General features: G+C 60.7%; 1 protein-coding gene and 1 non-coding gene across 3 annotated transcripts; both read left to right on the top strand.

The window, feature by feature from the left end:
* The first annotated feature begins 1,977 nt into the window (after nt 1-1,977).
* On the top strand, nt 1,978-9,415 carry LOC135320599 (melanoma-associated antigen D4). Of its 2 annotated transcripts, none has more exons than XM_064483760.1 (13): nt 1,978-2,121; nt 3,074-3,284; nt 3,546-4,361; nt 4,743-4,949; nt 5,050-5,113; nt 5,345-5,424; nt 5,832-5,923; nt 6,537-6,616; nt 6,700-6,742; nt 7,135-7,197; nt 8,139-8,253; nt 8,583-9,018; nt 9,203-9,415. In XM_064483760.1, exons 2-12 carry the CDS (start codon nt 3,075-3,077, stop codon nt 9,015-9,017), a joined length of 2,205 nt encoding a protein of 734 aa, XP_064339830.1. In that variant the 5' UTR covers nt 1,978-2,121; nt 3,074; the 3' UTR covers nt 9,018; nt 9,203-9,415. The 2 variants fall into 2 exon arrangements, with proteins under 2 accessions (XP_064339830.1, XP_064339829.1); XM_064483759.1 differs by having other exon boundaries at nt 1,979-2,121; nt 8,583-9,013.
* Nucleotides 7,784-7,911, top strand: LOC135320601 (small nucleolar RNA SNORA11). The gene has a single exon (XR_010379806.1). It is a non-coding gene; the product is annotated as a small nucleolar RNA SNORA11 (small nucleolar RNA).
* Nucleotides 9,416-11,974: the final 2,559 nt, after the last annotated feature.

Genomic DNA, 11,974 nt, shown 5'->3' with positions numbered 1-11,974 from the left:
AAAGGTGAAGTTCAAAGTAGGGTGGCAGATTTTGGAGTTATTAGCGTATAATACCAAATTTAATTATATGGTATATGGCACATAGAGAGGCTGATCCAAACATGAATATGATAAAAGTTATCATCAGAAAAAAATTAAAACTCTACGTGGTGATGGATGTTAACTGGACTAACTGTGGTGATCATTTCACAATAATTACAAATATTGAATCATTGTGCTATACATCCAAAACGAATATACTGTTATATGTCAATGATACTTTAAAAAAAAAAAGGATAAAGAAAAATAAGAATAAAAAACAAAGACGAATATAAAAGTCTGCTGTGGATTTTGTACAAAGCAGTTTCAGAGTGAGATGGGAACATAGCATCTTCTATTAGCATATAGCAGTTCATCAAGGATTTCGTTTCTAAGGTCTGGCAGCCTCCCACAGAAACGCTTTACACAGGAAGGGCTGGAGAGGCACAGGCAGCTGACAGGGGCGGTTGCTATGCAACAGCTGAGGAAAGCCATCCAGCCAGGCAGAATGGATGTTGGTCACTGGAGAGCAAAAGCTGTGGTCCTAGCAATAGCTTCCATTCAGACACAGGGGTCCTGGAGAGGCTGACATAAAAATGAATATAAAAGTCCACTTTTGTTTGCTTGTTCGTTAAAAAAAAAAATACAGGTGCAATTTGAGATGGGAACAGAGCATTTTTCCCCAGTCATTCTGGAAACGCAGCAGCGTGTGTGTTGTTGGGTAGGACCCCAGTTAAGTGTTCCTTTTGCTTCCCATTTTGCATATTGAGAGGCCAGGCTCAGAGATGTCCAGTGACCTGAGCGGGCTCGCACAGCTAGCGACAGACTGGCCCGACCCTCCATCCATGGAATCCTGAAGTCCAGCCCAGCTTCTACCCACAAGATCACAGCTGCCCCAGGCCTCAGGCCTGGAAGGAACCAGGGCAAACATTTACTCTGAATCAGGGCTTGCCATGGCTCAGACACACAAGTGCCCGATTGTCCTGCCACTTCGGTGGGCACCAGGAAGGCCTCAGGGGCAGCGCGTTTGTGCCAGTCACAGCGAAGAAGCCGGACAGTCGGAGCAGGGAGTGGACCCCAAGGGGCAATTCCCACACCTGGACGGACCCACATAGAGCAGGCAGAGGGTAGGGGCTGGGGCCTCTCCCTGTGTCCCCCCAGATGCAGAGCAAGAGCTTAGGTCTCAGAGAACACAAACCTTGGTTGTTTGGACAGATGTTGACCAGGGCAGGGGAGGTGGGGTGGATCCGTTACTCAAACTGAAGAGGGGAGGGTGCCTCAGCCTCCGGGGCCAGCACGAGTGGAAGATGGGTTTTGGGAGTCAGGAAGACCCGGGCCCCCATTCTGCATTTTTCATTTCCTGGCTCCACGGTCTTGTCATGTGCCTGTCTGTGCCTCGGCTTTCCGATCTGTAAAATGGGGGCGGTGACATCCACCCCGCCTCCCCTGGGGCTGCTATGAGAGGAAGACAACGCCCAGCACAGTAAGGGCTGGGACACACAAGCTGCAGAAAGAGTGCAGGGGAAGCCGATGTTCCCAGGGTGTCTGGGAGCCAGAGATGGATAGTGGAGGGAACACAAAGGGAACTGGCATCCTCTCCCCATTTCCATTTCTCTCCTTGCAGTTAGAGACTCAGCTAGAGACCTCTGTTACCGGTGAGCTAGGGGGTCATGCTGGGGAGAGGGGCATAGTGTATTCCAGACCACACTGGAGCAACTTGGAGGCAAGGGGGAGGGCAGGGCTGAGAAGCATTGTGCAGAAGTGGGGGAATTGAGGGTAGGTGATGGATGGGTGGAACGGAACTCCAGGGCCTGCGGTGGGGGGCGCGAGAGGGGAATCTGGCGGGAAGGAGCAAACGCCCCCCCCCAATCCCGCCCACCCACTCGCGGAATCGCATGCGCACTGGGGACCCACTGGAAAGGGCTTTTGTTGGGAAAGCGGGCCGGCTGGAGGGGTCGACGCATGCGCAGGCTGCCCAGCCGCCCGGGGTGCGCGGAGCAAAGGGGCGGGGTGGTCGGAGCTGCTGTGCTGGCAGCAGTAGGCGAGGGCGCGGCTGCGGGGTTCCTGGTGCTGTGGACGGACGCCATTGGAGCTCCAGGGAAGGTAAGGATCCAGCCCCAGGCAGGACCAGGAGAGGGCGAGTGGAAGCCGGTACGCCGCGCCCTCCCCACCCCCACCCCCGGATCTGAACAAAGCCCAAGCACGCAGAACCGAACCCGTTGGACCCGCAGTCTAGATAGGAGCGCCCCGCCAGCTCCACCACCTCCGCCGCCAGACGCTGGCTCCACGACCTGAGCCCTGCTTGCACCGGAGCCCACCCTCTGAACCCCTTTAGCAGACCAGTGTGCTGCCTGCTGGGCTTCCTGAGAGCAGAGGCCCCACCCCCACCCCAAGCACGGTGAGCTCAGAGATCACTCCAGCGGAGCTGACCGCTTTGCCCCCTTCCTGGAGTTGCATTTGAGACCTCCGTCGCTCCAGTTTAAGCCTCACCTGGTCCGAGGACCCCACCCCATCCACCCGGAGCGGTCCTATATGAAGCCAACCTAGACCGGTCGGGATCAGCTGAATTCCCCCGACCCGGACCTAGTCAAAGGGTCCCTGCGATTCATTTTCCCAGAGCTTCCCGAGGCTCCCGTGTTCTGAGCCCTCTCATCTCACCTGCTCCCCCGCCCGCAGCCTAGCCCCCTGCTCCAGCCATTAAATTCGAGCGCTTTATTTCTGCCTCTGTCAACGCATCCCCACTGTGACTCTTGGGACCCATGCCCGCCAGTCCACCCCCTGTTCCAATCCAGCCACTGGGATGGGGAGCCTGCCTGTCCTAAAGTCCCCTTTCAGTTTCGGGTCTCCTCCGACCTCCCCTATCCTTCTCCTGGGGTTCTGTCTCTGACAGACTCTTCCCCCTGCAGCCCTCACTCCGCCACCCCCTTGTACCTACTGCCTGGTAACCTGATGATTGCTGCCCCCTCCCCAACCTCCCAGGGATCCCGCCCCTTCCCCCGGAAGAGGCCTCCCCCTGCTTTCTCAGGCTGAGCTCTCTTCTCCTTGGGACCCCCAGCATGGCTGAGGGAAGCTACCGCATGGAATCCGAAGGCTACAACGTGGAAGACATGGACGAGGGTAGCGATGACGTCGGGGAGGAAGAGATGGCTGAAGGAAACGACTATGAAGAATTTGGTGCTTTTGGAGGCTACGGCGCCCTCACCAGCTTTGACATCCGTATCCTCAGAGCCTTTGGGAGCCTGGGTCCAGGCTTCCGCATCTTAGCGGTGAGGCCCCTTGGCCACCTGCTAGCCCTGGGCCTTCTCTCCTGTGACTCCAGGGAGGCTGAGGGTGAGGGTGGGTGAAGGGAGAGGGTTGAATGGGGAAGGACTGCCCAGCTTCCCCAAACCTTCCCTCTCCTGCTGGGAGAACAGGGGTTGGGGAGGCTGTGGGGGTGGTCGGGGATGCTGGCCCCTGAGAGGAGGCTGGCCAGCACAGGGAGAGCCTGTGGAGCTGTCTGCCTTCCCCTCCCCTCCCTGGTCTTGCAGAATGAGCCCTGGGAACTGGAAAACCCTATGCTGGCCAGGACTCTGATGGAGGCATTTCGACTGGATCCAGAAACACTTGCCAACGAGGCTGCCGCCCGTGCTGCCAGCGTAGCCCGTGCCGCCGCCTCCAACCAAGCTGCTCGGGCCGCTGCCGCTGCCGCCCGGGCCACCTACAATCAGGTGGTCGCTAACCACTCAGTGGCCACAGGCCAGGCCTCAGGGGGAGATGCCCAGCCCGAGGCTCAGGCAGCCACCCCTGAGACAAGCCTCGCTTCTCCGCACAGCTCCCAGATGCTAGTCAACAGCGAGATGGCCGCCCCCGGGGCTCCCGCAACCTCCACGCCGCCCCAGACATCCTCCCAGGGCCAGGAGGCTGCTAGCGAGGGCCCTAGTTCGGCCTGTGTTTTCTCCCAGGCCCCGTGCACCAGTGGGACAGAGGCCACCCGGCCCAAGACAGCCCTCCTGGGTCAGAACGATGTCTTTGATTTCAGCCAGCCGGCAGGTGTCAGTGGCATGGCCTTCCCACGCCCCAAGAGACCCGCCCCAGCCCAAGAGGCTGCCACAGAGGGCCCCAGTGCTGCCTCCGGGGGACCGCAGGCGGCCTCTGCCGGGGAGGGGGCAGCCACTCGGCCCAAGACGACCAAGTCTGGGAAGGCTCTGGCCAAGACTCGGTGGGTGGAGCCTCAGAATGTGGCGGCAACAGCCGCTGCCAAGGCCAAGATGGCCACGAGCATCCCTGAGCCTGAGGGGGCAGCTGCCACCGCTCAGCAGAGTGCTGAGCCCAGGGCCAGGACTGGAGGCAAGAGGACAAAGAAGGTGAGACCTCCCTGCTGTCCCCAGCCCCCCTTGGCTCTCCTGCTTTCTCTGCCCTCTCCTCCCTCTGCTTCCTCCTCTCCTGTGCCCCGCCTCTCCCCTCCCCTCCGCTCCCCTCCCCCCCTGCCCTCTTGTTCTCTCAGCTGGCCCGTGTTTCTCCAAGGCACGTTTACTAGCATGTTTTTACTCCACGGAGTCCCTACCCTCGGGCCTGGAGGGAGGAGTGGTTGGCTCAGTGCCTGGCACTTAGTAAGCACTCAGCACATGTCATCCGCTGTTCGTACTACCCCTGTTTCCAAGTACCTGCTCTGGTTAAGATGTGTGCCAAGCCTTTTGGACCGGGAGCCTGCGGGCCCTGAGTCTGTCCTCTCTCTAATGCTACAGTCCAAGCACCTGGATGACGAATATGAGAGCAGCGAGGAGGAGAGAGAGCCTCCCGTGGTCCCACCGACCTGGAGGGCATCGCAGCCCCCAGTGACGACGGTGCGGCCTCAGCCAGCCCCCCGGCCCCCGATGGCCCTGAGGTCCCAGGTACCCTCACGGCACGTACTGTGCTTGCCGCCCCGCAACGTGACCCTTCTGCAAGAGAGGGTAAGAAGCCTGCCTTTCCCCATCTCCCTCCTCCTCCCCAGGGGGCCAGTTCTTTGAGGTCCCCCACGCCTTGATCCCCCATGTGCTCTTCCTTCTCCAGGCAAATAAGTTGGTGAAATATCTGATGATTAAAGACTACAAGAAGATCCCCATCAAGCGCTCAGGTGGGCAACCTGTGCCCCTCCCTGATCTCTGCCCTCCCCCCCCTCCCCCAGCCCTGTCCTGTGGGCCTCCCATCACCTGCCCGCACCCATCGGGCCCTGGCTGATTGATCGCTCCGGGTGCACAGTGTGGGGGCCTGCCTGACTGCGCCCCCCTCAGCAGGGATGACCGAGAGGCTGCTGCCCTGTGGCCCCTGCTCAGCCCGGTGCTTTCCTCGCCCTCCTCTCCCGCAGACATGCTGAAGGACGTCATCCGAGAATACGACGAACACTTCCCTGAGATCATTGAACGAGCAACTTACACTCTGGAGAAGGTGGGCACGGGGCCGGGGGAGGGGGCAGCCCCGTGGAACAGGAGCAGCAGGGAACCTTGCACCCTGCAGCCCCCGAGACCCAATGTGGGGAAGCTCTGCTGTGGAAGGGAGCCCTCCTTGGCCTCTGCACACGGGAGCTTCCACTGGGTCCCTCCTTCCCTAGGTGCCTCTCCCTCGTGCTCCTCTCCGAGCATGTCTTGTCTCCTGACGTGGGACCCATTGCCTCAGCCGGCGGTGCCAGAGCTCCCACAGGGCAGTCCCTCTGTGGCCCCTCTCCTTCCGTCCACGCCCAGGGCTTTGGGTTCCCCACTGAGGAAAAGTTCTAACGGGGAACTGAGTGGCTGCCTGCAGGCAGGACGCCCAGCAAGGACGTTTGATCTCACGTTCTGTTTTTGTCCCCCACGTAGAAGTTCGGGATCCACCTGAAGGAGATCGACAAGGAAGAACACCTCTACATCCTCGTCTGCACCCGGGATTCTTCAGCCCGCCTCCTGGGAAAGTGAGAGAGGGCAGGAGGGTGATGGCCTTCCTTGGTGGTGCCTCCCCACCGAACTCAGGAAAACAGGAAAACAGGGTGGAGGGCAGAGCCCAGCTCCCACCCACAGTGAGCAGGGCCATGTAGTTGAGGGCTGGCAGGGGCAGTAGCCTGGGGCGAGGCCTTGCTGCTCTCCAGGCTTCACCGCTGCCCACCCTTCCCCCAAGTTCCTAGGAAAACAGGCCTCTTGCTCAACTCTTCCTGTCAGCGCCTGGCCAGGGCTTGGCAGAGTGGCCCTGAGGGGAGCCTCCCGTCGAGTTGGGCTCCCGATGCGATGAGCCGAGGGCAGGGAAGGGCTGGTTGTGTCTCTGGACGTGGTTCCCAAGCGTTTGCTCCCCGCCTAAGCCCATCCTCGGCGCTACCCTGGGAAGAGGTGTTCGCATCCTCCCTTGATGGACGAAGTGACTCAGTCTCAGGCGGGGGAGTGAATTGTCTGGATCAGGTAGCAGGCAGTGCAGAGTGGGAGGGACTGCCCGGTAGTGCAGCGGTCTGGGAGAGGCGAGGCAAGGTGGGTGAGCCGGCTGTGGTCTCTCGGGGAAATGGCTACTGGACAGGATCCCTCTTCCCGCCCCTTCAGGACCAAGGACACTCCCAGGCTGAGCCTCCTCTTGGTGATTCTGGGAGTCATCTTCATGAACGGCAACCGTGCTAGCGAGGGTGAGTGGCTGACCTGCAGCTGGGGGGTCGCCCGCGGTCTGACCTTCGTGCACTAAGTTCTCGTACCTCATCTCCCCTCGTAGCTGTCCTCTGGGATGCTCTACGCAAGATGGGACTACGCTCCGGGTATGACTGGGGGCTCAGGGCTCCCACTGCCCTGTGTGTCCTTGGCCACAAGAGGCCCCAGGATCGCGGTAGCCTGGTGGTCTGGGTGGGGAGTGGCGTCCTGGACTAGGTACAGTGCAATGGGTCCCACCAGGGTGGTGGAGAAATGGTCCTGAGCTCTGAGTCCCCTCTCTGCTTCGTGTGGCTGCCCTCTTCCCGCAGGAGGTCTAAGAGAAACTGTCAGGACTGGAGGCTCCATCAGACCCCTGTCAGGGGCATGGCTGAGCAGTGGCTTCTGCTGCCTGCCCAGGCCTCCATGGGGACGCTCTCCAGGCCGGGGAGTGCTCAGTCCTGCTAGGGAGGGCTCCAGTCCTCCAGTGTCTCTAGTCCTGGATTCCTTTCCTCGCACTCAGGGTCAGGCACCCGTTCCTTGGCGATCTGAGGAAACTCATTACAGACGACTTTGTGAAGCAGAAGTGAGTACTGACTGAGTTAACTTTGCCTCACACCCAGAGCTTCCTCGTGTGCTGGCCTGCCTGAGGAAGCCGTTCCTCAGCCCACACGTGAAGGAGAGGGACGGTGTGCGGTGTGAGTGAGGGGCTGTGAGCGTTGGGGGAGGAGGGTTCCGGGGAGGTTGGGAAAAGGGGGCACGTGTGGACCGAGAGCACGAGGAGGGCGGGATGCAACCACCGCCTCATTCATCACCTGCCCCCCAGGCTCTTAGAGAACGTCCCCTCCTTTACATCTCAGGAGCAGGCCGCCCAGAGGGTGGATGTCTGAGCGTGGCCTCGGCGGGTTAAGGGCCATTTGAGCCTGGAGCCCTGCCCTGCTGACCTCCTAGCTGAGGCCCAGCCTGTCCTTGGTGCTTGAAGTCCACGTGTGCACTCACACAGGCCCGTGAGCGAGCACAGCACCCCCAACCCCAGACACACACACACACACCAGTGATGGGGAGGATGCCTGGTGTGCGCTGCTCTGGGCTGGCAGTATCTTGAACTCACTGTCATTTTCTGTGGGCGACTGCCCCAGGGCTCAGCCAGGCCACCAAGGAGCCCCTGTGGTGGGCTGTGCTCAGAGCAGGGGGCCTGAAGAAATGTCTCCTCTGTTTACAACACACCCGACAGGGATCTGGGTTCCTTGTGAGCAGAGGCACGAATCTCATGGCCTTCCTGAGCAAACCCCATACACGTGTCCCCCCGCACTTCCCCGTGGCCGCTGGGCAGGACCAATGGCCTGAGGCTGTGAAGGCCTCATCATCAGAGCAGACAGCCCGGGAGCGAGCCTGGGAAGGAGGCAAGGGCTGGAGGGCCAGGGCAGTCCTGCAGGAGCCCGGGCTGGGAAGGGGCCGCCTGGGAGCCATTCGTGCGGCAGCAGGTCTGTGTGGCTGGCGGCAGGTTTCTTTTTCTGTCTCGCTTAGGTACCTGGAGTACAAGAAGATCCCCAACAGCAGCCCCCCTGAGTATGAGTTCCTCTGGGGCCTGCGAGCCCACCACGAGACCAGCAAGATGAGGGTGCTGAGATTCATCGCCCAGGTAACGTGGAGCCTCTGTTCAGGGCCAGGCCCTGGGGCTGGCGCTTCCCGTCCCTTGTTCGTTCCTGGGTCCCGGACTTGTCCTGCCGTTCATCCAGTGAGGATAGTGAGGCCACAGAGGTTCCCGATTCACTCACTCACACAGGTTCGCAGACGTAGGGAGTGGAGGGGGCGGAATCCCAGGTCTGGCGCAGAAGAGTAGGAGCCCGATTCCAGTTGGGTTGATTTTTACAAAGACTCCATCAAGCGCTGAGGAAGGGGCAGGCAGGAAGCAGGTGCTCAGCGGAGGAGGGGGGCAGCTGTTGGGACGGTGCTGTTGTTCCATGGCAGTATCAGAACCGAGACCCCCGGGAATGGAGGGCTCATTTCTTGGAGGCCGTGGATGACGCTTTCAAGACGATGGATGTGGATATGGCTGAGGAACACGCCAGGGCGCGGATGAGGGCCCAGATGAACATCGGGGACGAGGCTCTGGTTGGGCGGTGGAGCTGGGACGACATACAGGTCGAGCTGCTGACCTGGGATGAGGACGGAGATTTCGGCGACGCCTGGGCCCGGATCCCCTTCGCTTTCTGGGCCCGATACCATCAGTACATTCTGAATAGCAACCGTGCCAACCGGAGGGCCACCTGGAGGGCTGGCGTCAGCAGCGGCACCAATGCTGCGGCCAGCACCAGCCTCCTCGACGGCCCCAGCACCAGCTCCACCATCCGGACCAGAAATGCCGCCAGGACCAGTGCCAGCTTCTTCTCCTGGATTCAGTAAGGTTCCGAGTCCATCCTTGAGATTATGAAAGGGGGTCGGGGTGGCGGGGCTGCCAGGAGGCAGGGAAAGCCTGGGCGTGGGGGGAACGAGGAGAACATGAGAAGACACTGGGTCTGCCCCTTCTCTCCCTCTCGTCTCACGTGTCATGGGACTTCTGCTGTGGCCTTTGTGTCTTGGGTGTGCAGGCAACGCTGAGGAGCCCAGCAGCCCCTTCGAGCCCGAGTGCCGCCTCGGCCCCTCCCGACAGAGCACTCTAGGAGCATCTCCCTGTCCACCGTCCACGGAAGACGGCTTGCAAGATGCAGCGCTCTCTGCCCTTCCCGCTTTCGTCGTGTGCTTTTGTCGTGCTGTCGTGGTTTTGGTATCAGTGTTTCATTAAAGTTGCAAAATCAGCCTGGACTCTGCCTCCTTTTCCTGGGCAGGTGTGGCAGGTGCTCGGGCCCTCTGGGACAGGTGAGGCCAGGCCGCCTCAGCCTAAAGAGCAGGGAGGCGTGGGGAGGGCCTGGGAGGTGCGCGGGTGCCCGCTGAGCGTGGAGACCGTGAGCTGTGAGAGGCTCCGACCACACGGTTTCGTGATTTCCTACACGGTGGGGCCCCAGTTAGACACCAACGGGGTTCTGCAGGAGCAGGGATGGGGTGGAGAGCTGTGGGCTGGTGGCCGGTCCCTCCCACCAAGGGACAGGGTCGACAGACACCCAGCAGGACCTGCCTCCGCCACCTAGTCTTCGGAGTCACTCTCCGGGAAGCCTCCCCTCGCCCTCCGCCGTTTCAGGAGCTCATCCCTCAGACCGAGTGAGTCTAGAGGACAGCGAGGAAGGCCTCAGTGACACTCCCACCCGTCGAGCAGGTAGAAGGGAAGCCATGACTGCTGAGAGTCAATTTATTGAAAGTGAAGCTGCATGCAGACCTGGACAGCCTGTTGCCGTGACCCTGACCCGAGGCTTTTCGGGAGGCTCTGGGCCCTTCTTCACTGGAAGCAAGGCTCTCCCAGTTGGGCCAAGGCCCGGCCTAGGTCCCGGTGCCTTCAAGGACTGGGTCACGCCTGCTGGCTTGGGCTAGGACTGATTCCCCAGGTGGACGACAGTGAGGGCAGAGCCACTTTGGACCCGTGGGAAGGGGCTCATTTGTAGAAAGGGGCCTTGTGTGGGGCTTTCTTGGGACTCCCAGTGATGTCCACAGCTTGGAGGACAAGGCCTCAGGTTGAGGGGAGGGAGAGAGTGGTATAAGGACCTCGCCCCCACCACCTACTTGCCTCTTTGCCCAGAGAAGAGCTGCCCGTCTCTCAGCCAGACCTGAGTCCTGACCCAGCCCCCGCTACCTCATTGGCCAGGCCCCCTGGAAACGAAAATGCGGGTCCCCTCGCTCAAAAATGGTTCAGGATCCCCAGAGAGCCACGGCAGAGCCCTGAGCCACTAGTGCAGCCCGTCGGAGGGTCGGCCTGGTCACTCCCCCCGAGGAAGATGTTTCGGTGCGGGCCCTCCCCTAAGCATGGGCTACAGGTGGGTTTCCGCCCTCTTGGTGCTTTGATTTCTGCCTCCCTGGCTGCTGGGTTGAGGTTGACCCCACGGACTCTTTGATTCTGATAAATTGAGTCCCCTCCCAGGTCCTGCTTTCCAGATGAAGGGTCTGGGATTTGGGACCCCAGCCCTGGCACAGTAAATGACACGTCAACATTTCTGGCTCCTTCGCCCTGGGAACCTCCCAGACCCTGTTGTGCACAGAGCAGACACCTGCCTTTTGAGGGGCAAGGGGAAGATGCTCACCAAAAGCCGCAGGCGTCCGTTTGAGCGCTGTGTGCAGCAGGCACTTGAGGTACGGCAGCTCATCTGGAAAGGAGGAGAAATTGGCCCTCAGAGGTGGGGTGCTGGGGCCTCGCCACCTCCCCGAGCCTCCAGGCTTGCAGCGCTATCCCCTGCTCCCCTCTTCCCTGCGGTTGTCCTCTCCTTGCCTGGGCCCTGCTCCCCTGGCTCTGCAGGGGGCAGTGCTGACAGCAGGGTGGCAGAGAGGAAGAGAGCAGACGGGAAGCCTTGGGGGAAAGGAGGAAGGGGGGGCCTGGGGAAGGTGAACAGACTGCGGGTCCCCCAGAAGCAGAGGATGGTCACATCAGAGGCGGCCTAAATCCTCCTCCCTCACAGGGCAAACAGGACCTGCTGCCCTCAGCCCCGGGCTTCCCACAGGCTTCCCCCGACAAAAGCCCTCAACCCGTCTCAGCAAGTGCTTTCTGAGGCCCTGCTACGTGCCAGGGCCTTGGCTGAGGGGTGCACGCACCTGGGCAGCTCCCACAGCTTCGCCCCAGGCCCAAGCCTGTGCCCTCTGACTCCTCAGACGTTTGTTGTGAAGCGTTCACCGATTCACTTGCATCCAGTCATTGACTATTAGGCACGAAGTTATCCTGAATATTGACATGCAATTACTAGCGTGGCCTTGATTTCATTTACCAGACAGCCCCGATAGGAGGGGTGATCAGGCCCATTCCATGGATGAGGACACTGAGGCTCTCAGAGGGAACACACTTGCCCTACGTCCCACAGCCAGCAGGTGGCAGAGCTGCGACTCGAACCCAGGACTCCTTGAGGCCTGATGTGTGCTGTGCCCCCCGTAGTGTGCTGCCACTGCCTTCGAGGGGCTCACCGTGCCATGGGGGCGACACCCCCACCTCACCACTCTGCAGACACCCACCCTCCCGCCCACCCAGGAAACCCATACTGCTCCCCAGCCCCTTCACTGGGGCGGAACCCCAGCCCTCGTGGCTTCCCTGCTCCTGAGGAGAATTTGAAGACTTGCCATCACCCGTCCAGCCTCCTGACATGTCCGGCTTGGCACTGTCCTCACACACCCTCACTGCAGCATCCCCGAGAGGCCAACATGTCAGCATCCCAATCGGCAATGGACTCTCACCCCTGAGGGTGACACAGGAGTCCCTTGCCAGGCCAGCTGCCCTCGTTCGCAGTTCAGCA

This window comes from Camelus dromedarius, unplaced genomic scaffold (genome assembly GCF_036321535.1).
Source record: "Camelus dromedarius isolate mCamDro1 unplaced genomic scaffold, mCamDro1.pat HAP1_SCAFFOLD_98, whole genome shotgun sequence".
NCBI lineage: Eukaryota > Metazoa > Chordata > Mammalia > Artiodactyla > Camelidae > Camelus > Camelus dromedarius.
This window is presented reverse-complemented; position numbering and strand designations above follow the sequence as displayed.